This window comes from Rhinolophus hipposideros (genome assembly GCF_964194185.1).
Source record: "Rhinolophus hipposideros genome assembly, chromosome: 4".
NCBI lineage: Eukaryota > Metazoa > Chordata > Mammalia > Chiroptera > Rhinolophidae > Rhinolophus > Rhinolophus hipposideros.
This window is the reverse complement of record NC_138050.1, coordinates 6,433,368-6,455,138: the sequence shown is the minus strand read 5'-3', so window position 1 is coordinate 6,455,138 and position 21,771 is coordinate 6,433,368. Positions and strand designations below refer to the sequence as shown.

General features: G+C 46.6%; 1 protein-coding gene across 1 annotated transcript in view; it reads right to left on the bottom strand.

The window, feature by feature from the left end:
• Positions 1-21,771, bottom strand: part of FLT1 (fms related receptor tyrosine kinase 1) — a 160,624-nt gene that overhangs the window by 15,717 nt on the left and 123,136 nt on the right. Inside the window, exons 18-26 of the mRNA XM_081046004.1 lie at positions 19,315-19,447; positions 14,463-14,567; positions 10,974-11,087; positions 8,878-8,966; positions 5,024-5,180; positions 4,495-4,592; positions 3,671-3,793; positions 1,953-2,064; positions 324-423 (exon numbers count right to left, since the gene is read on the bottom strand). Coding sequence (XP_080902130.1) covers positions 324-423; positions 1,953-2,064; positions 3,671-3,793; positions 4,495-4,592; positions 5,024-5,180; positions 8,878-8,966; positions 10,974-11,087; positions 14,463-14,567; positions 19,315-19,447 — 1,031 coding nt within the window. The remainder of the gene's footprint in view (positions 1-323; positions 424-1,952; positions 2,065-3,670; positions 3,794-4,494; positions 4,593-5,023; positions 5,181-8,877; positions 8,967-10,973; positions 11,088-14,462; positions 14,568-19,314; positions 19,448-21,771) is intronic.

The window sequence follows — 21,771 nt, the reverse complement described above, 5'->3', positions numbered from 1 at the left end:
GTCCCTTTTGGCTCCCCTTTCGTGAGTAGGGACAAGTTCCTGGGTGTTCTCTTAGTTTTGTCTGGATTCTTACCTAGAAATTGAATCTCTAACTTCACTTTACAGCCAGAGGCCTTAAAAAGTCATGTCAGTGGTCAAGAGAGAACAAGGAGGTGAGGGTGGATCTAGGATAATGCCTCACTTCTGGAAGGTACTCCCAGCACAACCGGGCCTGGCAGGGGCTGAGCAGAGCTGGGGTTCTAAAAACCAAAAGGGCACCCCTTCCTGAGGTGTCTGGTGGGGTGAGAGCTGCCAGGTGGGGGTGGAGGCGGCCACAGGCTCACATTTCAGGCGTTGCGTACTCAGGAGCCCTCATCCTGACACCTTCCTTCAGGCGACCGCAGAAGTCCTCATCCATTTGCACTCCTGGGTACGGAGACCCACCTGCGTGAGACAACGGGCAAGCACAGGCGCATTACGGTGAGGGGGCAATTCAGTGTTCCTTTCCTCCCTTTAAAGGGATGGTTTAGCAGTAAATTGCCAGCGATTGGAATGGATCTCCACGCATAGTACAAACCACACCAGAGCTTAGCAAATCCTTGCTAGTGGGTGGGCCGCGTGATGCTGGGTGTCTGATAGCCCCACGCCATTCCTAGGGCTATGCCTATCTGATCAGAAGAGAGGGTGTCATCTGAAGGGTCCCTTCCCGCTCCCCACAAGGAACCCTAAAGAAATCCCATCATTAGAGGCTCATTCCTTGGGGTAACGAGCTTCTTTTAAAAAAGCCACTGTACTTGGAATAGGTCACTTGTGGATCATTCACTCCTCAGTGAGAATGATTTTAATTCACTCCTTTCTTGTAAACTTCTCATAGAACTGGAGACTAGTTGCTGTGATGGGCCTGAGAGAAAGGGGGGCCTTGAGCTCCAGGAGTAGGCTGGTGTGTGGCGGGGGCTGCCGTCGGGGTGCCAGAGGGACCTAGACTTTGCCTCTTGCCAGTGTTACTGTCCAGCACCCGTATAACCTTTCTTTTTAGGGGGATTCTTGGCGGGTAGGGTGAGTCCGGCCTCCCAGTCTGCTCTGTCCCGGACCTCAAACCTTGTCTACCTCCGCATTTGTTTGCCTGCACTTTCTAGTGATTACTGCTGGTCGGAAGCAGCTGGGAGGCGTGCAGTGCTGGCGCTGTGTCACTGCGGGGCCACTGTAGCCGCCAAGCTGCTTTCAAAGACTGGAAGCAACAGGTGCCTGTCATCGAAAGCAGGGGAATGATTTTCACACATTACAGGAAACCAGGGATGTTACTGGGTGACTTTTATTTGCTTTGAAAGGCAAACTTTTGGCAAAGTCCAAAAGACTGTTGGCTAGACCCCACAACTGGGAGGCCTCTGAGCACCAGTGTGTCTGCAAGCAGATGTGGGCTCTGTGCACAGCTGTGCACTCGGGGCCCTGAGCGAAGTTTCTAGCCACCTGTAGTGGATGTGACTGGAAGCAGAATAAATACAACCAGTGTCCTCACTGTTCATCCCACATAAATCCGTGTCCAAGGCTCATACTAGCTGTGCTAATATTAACGGCACTAAAAAGGTCTCCTGTTTCTAACACTGGGTGAGCTGCGCTTGTTGGGGCTGTTCCTAAGTCTGAGGGGAGGGCATTAGGAATCCGGGTGTCTGAGGAGTTAGGTAAAGGGGGCAAAGGACAGAGACAGGAGTAGCCAGATTGCTGAAGGTAAAACTGACTACTGACTGCAGATTTAATACTGGTCTGGCCTTGTTGAGGTTTGTATAAAGCATCTTTATGATACAGGGCACCCATACACGCACCATTCAGTCCTTATCTGGGATTCTGTGTGGACCATGCCTCTGTGAGGGCTTTCAGTTCTTTTACATGCTGAACTAAAGCTTGTGTCTATCCAAGGGACAGTCAGCAGACATTTGGGGCTGGGCTGTGTGATGTTTTCCTGCCCCCAGGTTTACCTAAGGAGAAGATTTCCCACAGCAGTACTCCGTAAGACCACACGTCACTCTTGGTGCTGTAGATTTTGTCAAAGATAGATTCAGGAGCCATCCATTTCAGAGGAAGTCGAGTCTAGAAAAGGGCAAGGGGGCCTTGAGCAGAAGGACATGCAAACAAAGCACATTCAACCCAAGTGCCCGTGGGGTCATCTCCCAGATAACACTTGGCCCAGAAATCATTTCCTAGAGCAATTATGGCTTCCTAACATGGAGAAAACTCTTCTAACATGCAGTGTTTGACTAAAAGGGAGAGCTGTGTGCTGTACTGACTCCTATACAGACAATAAATGTTTAGGAAGCCCCTCCTATGTCCGGCGTGCCCTAACTCCATGACTCTGTAAGAAATCCTAGTTCCCCATTCCCACTCCACAGGGACCTGAAAAAAGAGTGATCTGAATTAGAAGACATCCTGAAAACCAGTGATTTCCAGGAATTTTTCTTAAGAAGGAGGATTTTGAAGGGCATTCTTATGTAAAAAGACAGGATTTTAGAAGTCATTGAATGGGGGGAGTGAGCAAAGATGCAGGAAAGAAGAACATGCGGGATGGTATTTAAAGGACGACAGGGCTGGTTTTCAGGTGTGCAGACAAATTTTTGTTCCCTTTGCGGTAGCAGGAATCCCAGTGAGATAGGCCTTGCCACTTTAGATGGATGGGAATTGACAGGAAGTATGGAACAACGGAGAGACAAAGAGAAAAATGCAAGGGAGAGGGGCAGGGAGAGGCTGAAAGAGACATAGATGGACAGAAGAGAAGGACAGACAGACACATAGGTAATGCCACCTTTGCAAATCAGGGCTTGTAGGAAAATTTGTTGGTTTCTTTTTTTTCCCCTTTATAAAAAGAGACTGTTGGGGCAGTGGTTCTCAAGGTACAGTCCGTGCCCAGCGGTGTCAACAACACCTGGTGACTTGTCAGAAAGGGAAAGTCTCAGCCCCACCATGACGTAAAGAATCAGAACTTGTGGGGGTGGCACCCGGCACACTGCAGTTACTAAGCCCTTCGGGCGGTGCGCTGCTCACTAAGTCTGAGAACCAGGGCTGCAGAGTCCTCAGTAGAGCCCAGATACAGGCTCAGTCCTCACGGTGCAGGCCGGAGAAGAGAGGACACGGGAGGTCACCCACAAAAGTGAAATGTAACACTATGTCCAAAAACAAGCAGGGAAGAGAAGAGGGTGTGAGCTAGCAGGGGGATGCCGGGCGTGGAACGCAGCCGTGGGAGGGGGACAGTTTCCTCGCTAGCAAGATAATACTAATACCTGCCCCCACCCTTTCCTGAGATATATCCACCTGCTGAATCAATCATCCGGGTTCATTTGTGGGAAAGAGTCCAGGCTGTTCTGTCCTGTGGTTCAGAAAATTCCCACAGGAGTCAAAGGGCTGAGGAGCTGGTCTCCCCAGGGCCCCGCCAAACACTTCTCAGATTAGCCATCCCAGGCAGCGCTGCCCAGGGGATGGGTACCCGGAGGGAGGAAAGGACAGAACCAGGAGAGGTGGCCTTTCCGAGCCCCACACAGGGCTTTCTGGAACACAGCCCATTCTGGACTGCCCGTCTTCGCAAAGCACACGCTGGCTGTCAGGGACCACTGCCGAGGAAGTGTAAATATTTACCACGGGCTTCGGGCTACGCTTTAGAAATGGTAGGGTATAAATGAGTCAAATAAACACCAAACGGACTTACATCTCCTTTTCTCACATAATCGGGGTTCTTATAAATATCCCGGGCGAGGCCAAAGTCACAAATCTTCACCACATTGTTCTCAGATAAAAGAATATTTCGTGCTGCCAGGTCCCGATGAATACACTGTAATAAAACAGTAGCATAATCAATGCGTTTCCTTAATCCACCTGACTAATTTCCTGCGGCTCTCAGTGTCATTATTCTTCTTCATGTGAGGACCCATTACATGACGGAAGCCACCCCCAGCGCACACGGACCTTTACCATAAACACGAAGTGCCTCTTTCCAAACACAGGCCCCTGGAGGCCCCGCAGCCAAGGCTCAGCCTCAGGCTGCTCGGCAACCATCTTGCAGGACAGTAAACGTCCTGGTCAGCGGAGCCGGCGATCCAGTTCTCACAGGGACCCAAACGCCCCCAACCTTTGATCCTGAGCTGTGGAGCTCCAGCGGCAGTGGGTAGGGGGCCCACACGGATGGGCCAACAGAAGCCCTCCTGTGAAGTCGTGTATTCTGAGACTCGGGTCAGTGTCAAAAAGATGCAGGAGGGCAAAGCGGGGAGTGGGGGGACCAGGTTTCTCCAGTCAGAACCCTGGTGAGGTTTTCCTCTAGTTAAGTTCTAGCTCCTGCTAAGACTAGTCCTTGCCAAAGCTCCTCACTCATGTGAGGATAAGGCATTCATCGTGAAGTTCGCTCTATCCTTAAGGACATAAGTATAAGCAAATACCGAAAAAAGTGGATTTATAGCAAACGTATGTGTGTACCCATGTGAGTGTCCCCATGTCCAGGCCTGGCAAAGAAGGACAACGGTAAGGAGCAAGGCTGACCTTTCTGGAAGACAAAAACTCCATGCCTCTGGCCACTTGAAAACTATAAGAAATCAGATCTTCCATAGTGATGGGCTGCTTGTAGAAATCGTCAGAATCTGGAAAGCATTAAAACCGGAGCTGTTTGTAACGGCGCTTGTTATCCTGCCACGTCCCAGCTTATTGGAACAATGTTAGCAAAACATAAAACAAACCAACAAGTGGATCAGAGGTCATTTTCAAGAGCATTTGAGTTTCAGTATGAGTATCCGAGATTTTTCCAGGCCTCCAGCCCATTTCACCCGAGTGTAGGGGGTGGGGGAAGATGACTTAAGACAAAAGGCCCGAGGGGAGACAATTGCACCGAGTTCCCTGTCAAAATTAGTAACTCTGTAAATAATCTTAATTCAACTCTTATCTCCTCGGGACATTGCCCCTCGAGTCTCCCACGGATGTTTATTAGGGTGATAAATAAGAAAAAAATGTCAGAGATGCACAGTATGTTGTAAAAATATCTCCGACTGTAGGACAGGAAGGAATTAATACCTACCCTCCTCTTCCTCCGCGTCGCTCAGACTTTTATCTTCCTGAAAGCCCGAGCTTGCAAAGCTCTCGCTGCTGGTGACACTATCTAGTCTTTGTTTCTTGCCTTGCTCCACGTCTGGCTCCATCTTTTCCTTCTTAGGGTCCATGTGCAGTGCTTCTTCCTTTGAACAGACCAAGGACACAGATGAAACAGGGAAGACAGTCCCTCAAGCTGGCAGTCACCTGCGCTGGGAGAGTGTCATTCCACAAAATGGACAGCAACTTAGCAGCAAGGGACCTGCGGTGACCGGACACCTGGCTACTGCTGGGGGTTGTGGAGTCTGTCCTGTTCTTGTCTGGCCTTGTAAACAGCATCTTAGGTAGGCTAAAGGAACATTAATGGCAGCTGGCCTTTACTGAGCACTTACATTGCGTAAGAACCTTAGGTACATTTTCTTATTTAATCTTTCCAACAAGTTTATGAAGTAGCTCTTGCTTATACCTGAAGAAATAGGTTTAGAGAAGTGAAGTAATCAAAGTCACATGCAACTAGTAAATGACAAAGCTTGAACCGGGGTTTGGCCAACTCGACTTTGTGCCCTTAACCGCTTTTCCACACCGCACGCCATCTTGTGAAAGATGATATGAGTGTCAGAAAAAGCTCCCCAGTGAACCTGGGGCTTCACTTTGTAATCCCTGTGGGGAGTAATAAGAGAGGGTTGCAGTTACCAATTTCTCTGGTTTCCTTGGGGAAGGAACATCTCTTTTTCTTTCCTCCAGTGAAAATAAAGATACAATTTGATCCTAATGGGGTAGAAAAGGCCTCTCGTCCTGGACTGGGCATCCAAAGCCTGATGTGTAATCTGGTTCTTCCATTACCTATGTGATTTTGGGCAAATCACCTTACTTTTCTGGGTTTCATTTTTCTCACGTGGAAAGCTCTATCATCCTGTTATGTTTTGACTCACAGAAAAAGAGCTGTTGGTTCTGGATGTTCATGTGGAATCGGAACAAATTTACCACATTTAGTAATTCATCGAACAACTGTGACAATAGAAACTTAGCACACCCAGGGCTTCATGACAAGCCATGTACCTAGGCTCAAGTCTGCTAGCTGGCAGAACAGGGGGCTAAAAGGGACTGGGGTTCAGGGGTGTCCCTCGATCCTCCAGCATGCTGTGGCAGTGCTAGGGTTAACTACGTTGGCCATCCTTCCTTGGCTTTTCCTAGAAATGTCACAAAGTAGGGTGATCCCTCCACTAGAGGGCACAGTGGGAGCAAGCAGAGGACAGAGGAGGGAGCTTCAGGAGGGACAGCCTGAGAAACTCTTGCAAGTGTGCCGGGTACCAGGCTCCTGCCCCCAGGAAAGAGACCTTCCTGTGCTGCAGGAGGGGAGGCAGGCCTCTAAGCGAACACCTACTGCCACCCCAGGTGACCTACCTGAGAGCAGGTAAAGAATATAACCCTTTGTTATTGTGTCTCCCTGAGGCAGTTAGGTTTGAATCTGCTCAGTGGGAGACTGGAAGTTTATTTTTCACAGGACCCTCCCCAAGACAGAAGGCAGCAGCAGGGGAAGAGTGCTGGCAAGGGTGTGGGAGAGGAAAGTGCTGGACAGGCCCACTCATGGCTCAAGGCCCTGACAACACACTCTGGGCAGGCTTCTTCCTCACTTTCCCAGAAGTCACAGCCTGGGGCATGTCTCCAAGGACCATAACTCATCAAGCTCCCTCACCCTCTTCCTGACTGCCAATCAATGGCATATTCAGCTTTGCTTATTGGTAACTATTTCTATTAAGTTAAGGTTGATTTACTGAACTTTTAGAAGTTTGGCAGAATACAATGAATTTATTACAAATAATATTTAAAGATCCTGGTGAATTTATTTGGAAAATGAAATATCCCATTTCTATTTACCCTTTAGATTTTTCCTTCACCTTCTCTTTATATTCCTTCAGATTCCAAATATGAAATACAGCCATGTGTTTTCCACGAAAACACTAGGCTCCACCAACAGGGAGGCGAATCATTAAATATAGCCCGAGAAGGAAGCAAACTCTTCAAAACAAAGGACGCACGAACCCAAACGTTCCATCCTGCCCTGATCCCTGGGGTATTCTGCTGGCTTCGTTCTTCCTGAAGCCAGTCCAGGGTTTCAGGACTGAAGGGAGTTTGCACCACTCTTGGCGCAGGGCACCACTTTCCTCTTTTTCTTTTTTTTCCTCCTTATCCAATGTAGTGCACAGAAAAAGCATTGGAAGGGGAGACAAGCGAGCTGGTTCTTTCTCCCCGGCTTCATCTCCTGCTAAGTATGTGTCCTTAAGCCAATCAGTTGACTTTTCCGGGCACATCTCTAATGTGAGAGTGTGAACTAGCTGATCACAAAGATCCCTTTCAGCTTTAAGACTCTAATTATGAGGGACAATGGTTTAAAGCTGGGGAAAATACGTTCTTGCATGTATGTTCCCATCTAGAATACCCGTGCCTTTAGTTGGATCAAAATTTGAGATGAGGGAATGGGCCAGCTGTCCAGTGGTTCTTATATGTGTGCCCTGTGACAACTCTTGCCCACATGACAGAGATGGGCACCATTCTTAGATGTTGGACGCTTGATCAATTATAGAGGTCATACAGGTCAGTGGCAGTAAGCTGGACTCACCGATCTTTCTATCTCTGTGGGTCAATAATGATGATGGTGACTTAAACATTTATTGATTACTTAACTGAATGTAATTCTCAGCAGTCTCATGAATTGGGTTCTGTTATTACTTCCATTTAATAAATGAGGAACTGAAATTTAGAGGGGCTGAGTCAGTTGCCCAAGGTCCCCTTTTTCATCAGTGGTAGAAACAGGATTTATACCCAGGAGGTCTGATTCAGGAGTCCAAGTGCTTAAACCAGCACACTACAAGGATTCACCACCAACGTTGCTAATTATCAGTGTTGAGTCATTGTTTCCCAAGCTCCTCCAGCCCAGAGAAGGACACAAGATTGGTGGTATGGATCACACTGGCAAGGTTTTAAACTGTTTTCTCCTCCATTCAATTACATTTTTTAAAAAAAAATTAAAATGTACTGGGATGACAATGGTTAGTAAACTTACATGGGTTTCAAGTGTATAATTCTATATTACATCATCTATATATCATATTGTGTGTTCACCACCCAGAGTCAGTTCTCCTTCCATCACCATATAGTTGACCCTCAATTATCTCTTTTAAACTTGGTTTGTCTTTAGGACTTGGACCCATGTGTTCCTTTTACTACATAGCTTTATTTTAGTGGATAACGCTGGTTTGGTGTGTGTGTAGGGGTGACAAGAGTGAGGAGGTGTGGGGAAGTGGGAGAAAGGGTAGCAGGAAGAGAAGGAAATGACTTCTTGGGCACCATCATTGGTCTATTGTTGACTATAAAGTCACTCATTTGATTGAGTCCTTAGTTTCTCTAATCTAATAAATGGAGACAATTATACTTGCTATCATCTTCTCTTAAGAAACATGTGACTAAGTGATTTGTGTATGTCTGTGTGTATCTGGAGAGAGAGAAAGAAATAAGATTATCAAGATGACTTGATAGGTATTTAGATAGATAGCTAATACATTTTAAATCCTTATTATTGCCACATACACTAGTATCAAATATTCTCTATGCTGTCCATAAAAAGTGTGCTATATAAAAAAAGATTAAAAAATATAATAAAACAAAAGAGTGTGGTATATTAGCATGGAAGGAAAAACTTAAGAAGGAGGAAAAAGCAGAGATTGAGTTTTAAGCTTAGTCATTAACGGAAAAAATATAGGTTTCTCCTCCTTTATGCTGCTATAACCTAAATGGAAATTCATTGCTATCTTTAAAAACTCCCAACCCCTATAAATTCCTTACCTTGTTGAGAAAGAATAAGTCTCGTTTGCTCTTGAGGTAGTTAGATAGATTTCCATATTTGCAATATTCAACGATCACCATCAGAGGCCCTGCAGCCAAAACAGCACATGCTCAGCCACACCAAGCCAGTCAGCCATTTGCCAGCCTTCAGTGGGCCTTAGAAACATCAAACCAACTTATCTTTTTATTAAGGGACCTAGAGATGCAACTTAGGGTGAGAGATTTGTTTCAATTTAACCTGAGAAGGGGTTTAAACAATACAAATGGAATAAGAGACAATCGGGGGTGGAAGGGAAGCAGACAACAAGAAAAGAGTAAAAGGAGAAAAAAAGAACTCTGAGGAGGCCAGGGGCCAAAGCCAGGGCTTCACCTGTAACTGCCAGCCGCCCTCTCCGCCTGTTAGGCAGACCCTAGTGAGCAGAGGGGCCTTAGGACACTGTCGCACCAACCCTGGATTGTTAAGCAGCTCTGGAGAACAGGCCGGTTCTGTCTGGCCTGTCTCTCCCCAGCAGCACGGCCACCTGGGGGTGTCTGCACAGCGTTTGCCTTGGTGCTCATAAGAAGGGCTGAAGGAGGGATCCAGCTTTGTTTGGAACCGTCAGGTCAGTAAATATTTTAGGTCCTGTAGGCCACACAGCTCCTCCCTTCTGCCTTAGTAGTGTGAAAGCAGCCATGGCCGACAGTACAACCGAATGAGTGACTATGCTCAATAAACATAAATTTGAATTTCATATAATTTTTCACACCTCACAAAATATTCTTTTGAGTTTTTCCCCAACTATTTAAAACAGTCAAATTAAGCTCTGAGGCCAGCCCCATCGTTTGCCGATTCCTGATCGAAAGGAAGCAAGAGGGTTGGGAAGAAAGAAAAATCGAGTTGTTCTGCGGGACCCATGGGCCCTGCACTTGCCCAGCGCTCCCACTGCACGCGGGAGCTGGGCATGGGCACTGCACGTGGGAACTGGGCACGAGGCCTGCAGCAGACAGAAAACTTCCGGTTCCGGGTCAAAGCGGGAGTGAACCCGGAGGTGCTCCTGTGAGCCGCTGCCCGAGGGCATGCTGGGAGCAGGCAGCTACCGGAGGCCTTGAGCCCTAGGGCACAGCCCATCTAGTTCTTCCAGGCTCAACAGAGGCCGAGCCCTGCTCGGAAGAGGGGTGTTCTGCGTCTGTCAAGACTTTGCTGGTTTTAAAATGCCTGTTAGGAATCCCGACAGCGCCTCCTCTTCCCTCTGGGTTACAGAACAGGAAGCTGCTTCCAGAGGTGGCGTGTCTCCTGATGACCGGGGACGATACGACGCCCTCGTCTCGGGTGCCTGCCTGGGGTCCAGCAATGCTCGCCTCGGACCTTCCATCTTAAAGCCCGTCACACGGAGCTCAGATGCACGGACAGAGGTGGGTTCTCCGATTAGCCCTGGGCAGTTTTACAGACGCCAAGCTGAGGCCCACAGAATGACGTTGCCAAGGCAGAGAACTCGAGAAGGAGCTTGTAACTTGGCAGGACTCAGGATGGGAGGGAAGCAGGTGGGATGTGTCCGGCCCTTAGCTTCTTTCAATGCCCACTGCCACTCGGAGCAGGCAGGTCTTCCCCAACTGCCCTTCATCTACTGCCTTTGTTGAGCTTGGAAAACATTTATAGGCACAGGCCCTTTACACCTTTCTTTCTGGTTTAAGCAGTGATCACCCATCTACAGCCAAGCGCTGACGTTGCCATTGGGGAGGATACAAAGGCCTTTAAGAACACTCGTGCCTTTAGGTGAAGCTTCAAGGAATGCTCAACCTTCTATGCATTGATCTTATCTCTGGTCCTCCGCCTTCAAAGTCATCATCAAAGAAAAATGCCCTCCCCTTGACCTAGAGCCTGTGGAAGGAGATCTGAAAGGGAGTCCTCTCAGAACCTTTACATGAACTGTACAGGGAAGGCATTGCTAGGAGGGGAGCCCCCCGTTACAAATGGGCAGACAGTTTCCTCTGGACCTATGGAAAAGCCATTTTCTAGGAGGTGAGGAGGAAACGGGGTGGGGAGGAGCTGAATATCAGAGAAGATGCTCTTAGCGTGTGAACTGGGAGATGGAGCGGGCCCGCCCCTTCTCCTTTACCTCCTTGCTTGGTACAGGCTCCCAGCAGGTTGACTACGTTCAGATGGTGGCCAATGTGGGTCAAGATCTTGAGCTCAGTCATCAGAGCTTTGTACTCGCTGGCCGTAGCGCCCTCTGTGTGAGAAGCAAGGAAGAGTGAAGGTGACAGGACAATGGGGTTCTTTCCTCTGGAGGCGGCATTTCTGCCCTCCATGTTTGTCAGTGTTCAGCTAGTTGCTTCGTTAACTTCCCCCCATTCTGCAGAAAGGTGAAGTCTCCAGACTGCTTTCATTACTCCCACCCTCCTGAGCCTACATCCTTTTGATTACAGTAAGGCCCAGAGTGGTGCTGGGGTTAGTCACTGCACATTTCCTCTTGGTGGACCTAGTCCTGTGTAGCAATGTGCTCACTCAGAGCAGGGCACCTTGTGAAAGCGACTTCCAAAGGCTTCCCTTCAGAACCAGGCCCAGCAAGAACCTTCCCAGCAAAGCATGTGCCCACAGCTCACCTCTTTTTCATACTTTTCCCCTCTTTGAGGAGTTACAAAGAAGGAGCACCAGGGGCCTGCAAGAACCGAATGGCCACTTCTGTAAACATCTGTACAGTGTGTTATTTTCTCCCTATAACCTTTTCCTCCCTGGAGTCCGCAGGGTTATCTCAAGTTGTGAGGATCCATAAGTATCTGACTTCAATTTCATTCTCAGAGATAAACAACATCAGTCTAAGACTTAGCAGAGTCTAAAGCTAAATTAAGTTTGTACTCTCTGTTCTTACTGATAAATTGCTAAGGCATTTCAACATTTTAACTTATTTTTAGAAATAAAGTCACATAATCTTGCTGTAAAATATTCTAACAATATACTGTATGTAGAGTAAAAAATGAAAGCCACTCCAACCTACTTTCCTTTTTGAAGTAACCACTGTTAATTGTAGTTTCAGACATTTTTCTATGCATTTACAAACTACATGTGTATGTATATTTTTAAAAATTTGCTTTTACCCCTTTTTAATATGTTGGAGATTTTTTCCATTCTTTTTAATTGATCAGTGGCATTCCTAACCTTTAGACTGTCTGCAGTTTTTTTGTTTGTTTGTTTTTGTTTTTTTGCCATTACAAATAACTCTATAATAGACAGCCTGTGTGTAATCTTTGTACACATGTGCAAGTATTTCTGTAGGACGGTCCTGGAATGGGTCAAAGGGTGTGCATTTAACATTGTGGTAGATATGGACATGGCATTTCATAAGCACAAATCATTTTTTAACAATAACCAGATAAACTCTAGAAGCCTTCCATTGAGGTTGGGGTTGGCTCACAGTTAGATGCTCCACAAATATTTGTTGGATAAATAAACAGCATGATTACTCTTCTCATTTCAGACATGGGCATAAGGCCCAAAAAGGTTAAAGGTTTTGCTCAAGGGCACTTTGAAAGTGCTGCTGACTCATGGTCTTTGTTTGACATTCTGCCTTTTCAATTTCTCCTAGGAACAGATGGCTAACCCATTTAAAAAACAAGAAAGCTGAATGGAAATGGTTTTTAGGAATTTTTTTTTTTTTTTTTAGGAATTTTATATAGTGGATGATTTGGCAGTCTTTTTCAGTCAAGGTTGATGGAAAAAACGATAAGCATTTATAAAGCTATCACACTATTTCTGAATCTACATAGAGTAGATTCTCTGGGCTGCCTTTCAAAAATCTCAGGTCAGAATTTCCTCCCTCAAACTCCCCAGTCCTTCCATGCGTTTATGCCCGGAGGAAACCAGGCTCTTTGGCTCAGGTTGTTCCATTTGTAGGCAGGGCCACAGGTGTTACCTCGCACCCACAGCAGACAAGCATGGGCGGCAGACTTGTCTGTCCTAGAGACCGTGCGTGATGGTAAGCAGGGAAATGGGACCAGCTGACGAAGCGGATGCTTTCAGATTTCGTTTCGATGTCTGTCAGAGTTGGATACTAGATGGCCTTTGGAATGCAGGCCAGGATTGTTTGTAGGGTATTGGAGCAACGGGCCATTTGAGGAGGCCAGCTGCAGCCCCCTTGGGTAGTAGCACTGTGCTGTGGGGGAAAGAGCACTGCCCTCAAAGCTAGAAGACTTGCACGTAGACTCTTACTTCTGCCCCGGGGAACTGTGTGGCCTTGCAGAGGCTATTTAATGTTTCTGGGCCATGTTTCTTCATCTGCAAACTGGGATAATAATATCTATCTCATAAGGCTGTAGAGACAGAAATAAGAAAAATGGCAGTTGCAAGTGGTTCAACCTAAAAGTATCTAGTAAAGTATCTAGTGTGATGCTTTCTCACATAGAAGCCATGTTGGTGCCTCTTCTCTTCAGAATCTGGGGTGGGGGCGTCCATGGTGGGGTTCTGGAATGTAGGTATTCTCACAGAAATGCCTGCCATCATCTGGGTAGTCCACCTCGAACAAAAGTCCTGACCTTTGGATGCGAAACTCCTTTCCTGGCTACTGTCAGAATATGACTGTCAGGTTCTCCCAAGTTTTCTCCAAGCCTTCCCTCGAAAAAGACAGCCTTTTGAGATGGAAAATAGCATTACGTGACACTTCTGTAATGATCGTGTCAGTGCTGGAAGAAGATGAAGAGCTTTGAAGTCCCCAAAGCAAATGGCCCTTTTTCTCCTGGAGCCTTTTTTGCTAGGTACCCGTTTAGTTGGGTGCTTCGCTTCCTGGATCTCAGAATCCCCAGGCAATACCCCGGAGGCTTTGGACAGCTGAAAACTGCCCTTTGGGTTTTCAGTCCTGTGTCTTTTGGTTTTGGGGACTTTAAAATGTGCTGAAGTAACATGAAAATTACATCACAAAGGAGGAAATGAAGGATTTTCTACACTTGAAAGAACCCGCGAGTCTTTGAGGTGCTTGGTTTACACAATTTTCACTGATTTTCGTTTTCAGTGGCCACACAACGCTGTTGGCTCCGCCCCTCGGTGCTTCACAGAGCGGTAGCATTGTTCAACGCCAGAAATCTAATTTATTTTTGTTGTTGTTTTCAATTTCTAAAGAGAGAGTGTTTTATGGTTGAGACTTGGCAGTGTAAGTTTGTCATGTAAGTATGTTATGGTTCTGATCAACTCAGTTGATCTGTTTCATAGTTTTACTCTGTAGTTAGGTCAAGCCCCAGCTAAGCCTTCGGGATTTATGATGTACAGCTAAGTTTCCATTATAACGTCACAGTGGATCATTCCAAAATTTTGAACCTGTGGTTACCATGGGCTTAAGTCCCTGAAAGTCTAGAGTCTGATATGTGATGGGAGAAAGATCTTTGGGGTGACAGAATCATTTTCCCATGGATGATGCTGGATTGTTTCATTTACAAGGTTTATGCTGAGCTCTTGCTGGCCTAATCTAAAATCCTGAAGTAAAGGGGTTCCCAGCAGTGGAAGAAAGTTCTGTGGCCAGAGCAGAAATAGCTTCTCTCTATCCCTAGGCTATATTCAACTTGTGCCAATGTTGAGGGAATGTAATGGGTCAGTTGAAAGCGAACTCCGGTGTCCATACCTTTGAGCATTTTTACAGCCACAGTCCGGCAAGTGGGTGATTTCTTAATGCCAAATGCAGATGCTTGAACCACTTTTCCAAAAGCCCCTCTTCCAAGTGATTTGCCTACAATGAAAAGAAGACATTGGTTTGTTTGCCAAGCCAGAGGGATAAGCTTAAGTCTTTTAGGAAGGAAGTGCCATTTTTCCTATGCATATGTGAGGCATGGAGCTTTGAATGGAATCACCAATGAACTGACCCCAAAAGAGTCAAAGTAGGGGATGCATTTCTGGAGTATCTTCCCTCCAAGTCTGTACTGTACTTCTGAGGTACCCTCATCCTTCACAGCTAGGCTGGGCCCCCAGAAGGCATTTGGTGTAGGTGGCTGGCTAGTCTCCTCTTCACAAAATCCTGGAAGGAAGAGGCTACCAATAGAAGAGATCTGGGTGGTCTCTTCTAGTGTTTAATAACATTGTTAGCAAGAATATTTCCCTGTGTCTAACCTACGTCCCTTTTCTCACCACTTCATCTCTTCTGATCTGCTTGCAGCGGAAATGGAGACCCTGAGAATGGTGGTTATTGCTATTGGTTATAATAATGCTTCACAGCTAAAAAAGAAGCACTAAGTCATTGCTCTGACTTCCTTGCCAGGCAAAACATTCCCAGTATTTCTAACATGTCTTCACAAGATGATTACAAATCTTCATGGTTCAGCACATGAGCACGTCAACCACTGGTAGAAATTTGCCTCAACCACAGAGAGGTGTTTGCCAAAGGCAATAACAAAGCGAGGTTTCTTTCACGGTACCCGTTATGTCACGTTTCCTCCTCGCCTGTGCATGAGATGCCTGAGAGGGCTAATGGCCATGTCTGAATCTTCCCTGTACCTAGCCCAGTGCCTGGTGCAGAGAAGGCCCCCGGTATGCTCGTGCAGGATGAACAGTAGCATTTGGGAATTGGTGAGATGCTCAGAGCCCGTCTCATACAGTCCTGGGGGGCAGGAGGGGCACGTGAGATGGAGACCTTGAGAGTGGTGCTCTGGGAGGAGGGCGCCCCCGGGAACCTCAGCTACCTTTTATATCAGGGGACTTCCTTTTGCACCAGCAGGAAAAAGGTAGCTAAGTAGAACCTGGAGAAATAGTACCCCTCAAGCATGATATGGTAAAAGGAAGAGTGAGCCAAAGAAGTCACTCTTGTTTGGTTCTCTGGGGGGGAACAAAATGCCTCTGGTCAGAAGTTAAGTCCTGGAGTCAGTGTCAGTGAACCACACCGCCCCCTCTCCCAGCCAAGTCCTCTTTCTCCATCTGTTCTGCTAACATGCCTTCACTTAGTCAGCCAGCCGTCTTCCCTCCCTCTCCAATCACTTCCCCCAAAGCACATAGTGTTTTGTTTGTCTGTCTTTTAAGGTTCTTGGAAAGTCTGTAGTGAAGCTTTCCTGTTTCTTCATCATATGAGAACCTTTCTACTTTTATGCACAACTACTCAGTAACAAAGATGTCTTCACCCTGCCTCTGCTTAGTACCTTCCACTACTCTCGGCATCCACTGAAGACATGGGAGAAGTTCAATTACCAACGTAATCATAGCCTCTTTGTAGCTGTCTCTGCATCTTATAGGGACACACCCTGCCTTAGGAGGGGACCACTGGTGAGGTCACATGCTTTCCTCTGGTCACAGGTGTACCTGTAGTGACTGAAAAGCCTGTTTCTCCCAGAGCACATACACGGATGGGGATATAGTCAGTGCTTGCTTCATCAGATAAAGTCGTCCAAGAAATAGAGCAGCATGGGGGCTCTTCATCTAAACAGCAGAGCCTCGGGTGGACCCTGCAGGGGCCGGATGTGGAGATCACGTACGGAAACAGCACTGGTAGGTAGCTTCTCCGGACTTGGAAAAATTGGTGCATTTGGTTGGGAGCTTATTCCTTGCTTTTTTAGAGGAAAAGCACAATGTTTTCCTTTTGAAGTGCCTTCTATCATCTCATTTGAAAAATGTCTGGAGCCTGAGAAATAGGAAGATAATCTCTATCTTGGGACGGCTCCCCACGTACTGTGAAGACTCTGGCTCCTTTGGGGCGGGCGGACTCCTCTCCTTTCCACATTTCAGCCTCCATCCGTTCCCTTCTTAGCCCTCACAACACACTTTATTTTAACCGGTGTTTGCGGATTTTACTTTTATCAGTGAGAATTAATTTGTTCTCACTTGGCTTCTCTCAGTCTTTTCCTTTATTCCCTCAGAAGCTGACTGCTGCCTCACAAAACAGCATGAAGCTATTACAGGCTCTTTAATCATCTGAGATGTTGGAATCTTTCGGCAGACCCACGTTTGCAGTGTCAGGGGAGCCCAGCCACATTGGACTTAATCTTGCCTGATCCACCTTTTCCCTTAAAAAGCTTCCTTGGTGTTACCTAAATGCCACTAGCTAGCTTGGAAAAGTGCTAGGTGATTGTCATACAATGAAAGGATATTGGAATTTCCTCCTAGAACGACTTGCCAGGGTCCCTGGGACACTGGGCAACTGCGTGGTCGCAGGAGGCTGAACCCTTCTCTGGCATCCAGGGCTGGTCTTACCGGAAGCGGCACCAACTTAGGCACCAGGCATTCACCAAATTCCAGACTCTCTGTGTTGTTTCCCATATTAGTTATTTCTGACTTTATTTTCCAATGGAAAGATGCAATGTCAGACATTACCCCAACTTCTGGGATACATTTATGGAGCTGAATTCTCTCTGAGGTTTAGTGAGGAATCACTAACAAAACAGGTTTCTTTAGCGACTGAATTTCAGGAATTTCAGTGGTAGCGACACCTTTGACCAGAGCTCCAACTCTATGTCTGTCTGTCTGTCTGTCTGTCTGTCTCTATCTCTCTATCTCTCTATCTCTCTATCTCTCTATCTCTCTAACTATCTATCTATCTACCTATCTATCTATCTATCTATCTATCTATCTATCTATCTATCTATCTATCTATCTAAATGCAGACCTCTCTCACCAGGGCTGCTAACAGTAACCCACAGAGTGCAGACAGTTGAAATCAAGCAGCTTGGCCTGTGCGTTTCTCTGCATTTATAACCCCATTACAAGTCTGCCCATCAAACCCACCTTTTCTCTCCATCCATTCAGACATAATCTTGCTTACTTTCCCTTGCCAGACATTGCTTCAGATTACTTTCTGACATTTATTTGGCTTAACAAACAAACAGCTCTTGGGCCTCTTTGCTCCCACGTCAGTAGGCGGAGCATGGCTCTGGCCCCTGCAGCCACTCTGCACTGAGAGACAGCTGACTCGCCACACTCTCTCAGAGACACTCAGTGCACATTAGCCAGATCACAGCAGCTGGCAACTGCAGAAAGGAAAAGACCCATGAGAAAGATGTTCACCAAGGAGATTCTCCTGAAATGGGATTTTCTAAACCCACAGAGCCCTAGGGAGTTCGGATAGAAGGATTAGCAATCTCCCTCCGATGTGTTATGGATCACAATGACACTGGGCCAAGGAGTGAAGAACTGGGACGGAAAGCTCGGGGACGGAAAGCTCGAGTCGTACTGGAAGAAGCATGTTTGCTGGTGACTAATAAGTCTCGAAAGCAGCGTGGCCTGAGAATGGCTTATGGTTGTGGGAAAATTATCCCATGTTCCCTGCCAAGGTCACCGAAGGGGCTGGGCTAGCTGCCATATAATTTAGACTTGCAGAAGGAGCTCATCTACTGTGCCACCTGCCCTTAACTACTCTAAATTTAGTAGATTTTTTTCTCCCTGTCATCAGCCATTACTGGCTTTTTCTTGTCTCTCCAGCTTTTTACTAATTGCCAATTTTCTTCCCCAAGCCAAAGAGAACATACTCTTGGGGCCAAGTATTCTTTCTCATGTAGGAAGAAATGTAAGTGGAATCATTTCAAGGCCCAAGAGAACAAGAAAAGCCATTTCCCCCTCTCTGTTGCCTCACACCCCTACCCCAATACAGTCTGTGTGGCAGGGAGGGGAGGTAATGCCTTTGAATTTGGAACAACAGGCTCTTTACTCTGAGTGACAAGCTCCAGGAACACGGGGCGCATGATCTCTTTTCCTAGTTCCAGCTACTAATGACTCTGGCATACCAGGAGGGAGTGGAAAACTTTGAGAAGCCACAATCCAAATATTTGGGGTGGGAGTAATTGAATCTCCCATTGTTTTGTAACAACTGGGCGGGAGATTCATTTGCACCGTGATGTCTGAGCTGGAGGAACTTGGGGATAAGCTGAGGGAAAGCACATCTGCCTGGTGTTTACAGCATCTGCATTACCTGGAAAACAAGTCCTAGCTCTTCCAAAATGAGACTTAAAGGACCAGCTCGGCCTTCCTTCTCTGTCTGGACATTTCCAGCACCCCGAGAACTTCAGAGTACGGAACTAGTGGGTCTGTGCAGAGCGTTTTTTCATCCGCAGCCTTGAAGAGCTCCAACTCTTTTACCAGATGTTTGGGTTTACTGCTCCTCGCCGTCCCGAATTGTGTTCTAGGTCATACATGTCTAACTCCTCAAAACTGTCTTTGCGTAAGAGTGCCTGTACCTGGAAGGCTCCCGTTGGAACTCATCTCTCCTTCTCCTAAGCTTCTCCACTTTCACGGCGGTCTCCTTTGCTCTTAGAGGGAAGGAGCTCAAACGCCTTGTGTCTGTTGCTCAGAGAAGGTGTTTGAGAACTGCTGAAAGGACGAACAGGTGCCCATGTCCCCTGAACTGCTGTCACAGCGTTCCAATAGAATCATATACCCCGGCATCTGTCTGCCTTGCTAGGGTGTCACCCGCTGGAGGGTAGAATCCTTGCGTCCCTCCGAGCAGTGTTTGGCATGTAGCAGGCTCGCTATGTGTTTAGGAATCTGTTGGACAAATACATTACCCAGTTTAAGTCTCTCCCGGGCAAACTCCCACTTGTTGGCGTCATACGGGAGCCGCTCACACTGCTCATCCAGGGGCACTTCATCTGGGTCCACGATAATTGATAGGTAGTCAGTCTTTATTTCAGAAGAAGACTGAGAAATAAAGAGATCTCAAAGTCACCAACAAGGAAACAAAACCCCCTGATATCCTATTTAAAAGAAGACTTGGCGACATCTGCTGCTATTTGGGTTCATCTGGTTGAAACTATGGTTGGGTACAGAAGGTACCTCTCTGCACGTCACACCTGAGTGTGTGTGTGATGTGCATCAAACCTCCCTTGCTGTTCCCACACCATGTTTCTGTAGTACTAGCTCCGCCATCCTATCCCAGGTAAAATGCACTCAGATTCTCCAGTGACAACCTTGCTTGTTCTTAAACAATTAGGATGGGATAGTCCTTTACTAAAAAATGCAAAGCATTTTTATAAAGTCATTCCAAACAATAACTAAAAATAACTTTCCATGGTCATTCTGTGTAAGCAGGCATATATATTACAGATGGGTCAACAGTGGGGGGTCCATGATTGTGGCTTTTCTACATTTGCAAAAAAGGCTAGAGGTGGCAAAGTAAGCCCAGGGTCCCTGGGACAGCCGAGAGTCACATTCCATACTAGGTATTTAAATATACTTAAGAGGCCTGGCCTCTTAGCTGCTGCAGCTGCCTGAAGAGACTGTCAGGTCTATTAGTGAGATGAAAATAAGATTTACCTTCAGTAAGAAATAGAAGTTGATTATTTCAAAGGCCAGGGAATGAGACTTACAGCCACATTCCAAGTTTGGCCGTTGGTAGGATGTCAAATAAGTGAGGTGGGCATCTGCTTTCAAGTGCCTGTCCTATTTTGGTCATGCAAATGAACCCCAGAAAATACTCTTTATTTTAGATCAAAAATAACTGGATTTACATTTAGTGTTTTACCCATGGGTGTATTTCCTGTTCATTTGTAGACTTGACTGCATTTCTGTGGGCAGAACAGAAAGGAAGTATGCTTGCCCATATAAGGTGGATTCGATAACTCTTGCCTAGCAGTTTTGTAAACTTCATTGAAATGAGTTTTAGGACCCCTCCTTTCAGTGCCTTTCCCTCCACAAGACCAGACTTCAGTAGACAAGACAGCCTCTCCGTGCACACCATCTCACACCCCCCCACATTCTTCAGCCCTTACTCACCCAGTTCTGGGCTGTCACAGCTCACCTCATCCATCACTTGCAATGGTCTCTTTCTCACAAAAATTATCGCTAAACTGTGTGACAAATAGCTCAAGGCAGAAAGATTTGCCTGCTCTCCACAAAGAATGGAAAACAGAAAGATACGGAGCACGTTTGTCACGAAGTGCATTTGCCACTGGTGTTAGACTGTAGGGGCCCAGCCTGTCACACCCTGGAGCGCATCTGTAAGACTGTGGAGGAGGAGAAATGCCTACGCTGGGGTGCTGTGCTGGCTGTTCCTTAGAGACGCTGCTGGAGTAGGTTTTGTGACTAAACTTCAGTGTTCAGTGTAGCCAAGGCCATAGAAGCAAGCTCCAAAGTCCAGCATGGGGTATTTTGGGTTCTGCCGGATGTGAGGGCAGGTGGGCAGCGGTGTTGATAGAGGCAGGCTAAGGGTGCAGGCAGTGGAAAACAATCTCCACCATGTGGCATCTATGGAATTTTATGGTTTTTCCCCATAAGGCAGATGAGAGGAAACGCCAAAACCTTAAGTAAGGGCTTTGAGGAGTGTACGATAGTAGAATCTTAGTTGACAAATATTTATTCTTTCAATTGGCATCAACACCGAGCAGCTACCGGGTGCTTGGCAAGGACCTTGCACAGCTAAGCTCTTTGCAGTCCCAGCATTGAGACTGACTACCTGGGTTTGAATCATAGCTGGGCTTCTGACCAGCATATCACGTGGGGCAAATTGCTTAACCTTTCTAAGCCTAGTTTCCTTATCTGTAGAATAGTGATAATGCTGGTCTTTATCTCATCGGGTGGTTGTAAATATCCAATGATAACCCACGTAAAGCTGTTAGAACAGGGCCTGGCATCTAGTAACCATCAGTAAATGTTAGCTGTAATTATAACACTGGCCTGTGCAGGGCTGGACCAAAAGACAAAATAGTCTTTATCAATGAGGAACTTACTCTGTGCTTGGGGAAACCACATGGAAACAGTTTTTGATGCCTTGTTCCCCTTTGCCTCCCACGACCAGTCACTTGTCAGATTTTCTAGGCATTCTGTTATCAAGATAATAATCTCTTGCTCTCATCCTTTTTTATTGATATCAAAATTTCATAGATTTTGAGAAGTACAAGACACCTATTCAGTGTAGTTCCAATTTGTCTTTCCAGGTTTGTTTCCACTGTGTCCCTACATGCAAAGTAACCAGACTCCTCCCCTAATCTGGGGAGTGGAAGGCGTGGGGAGGGGGGCTGTGTTTT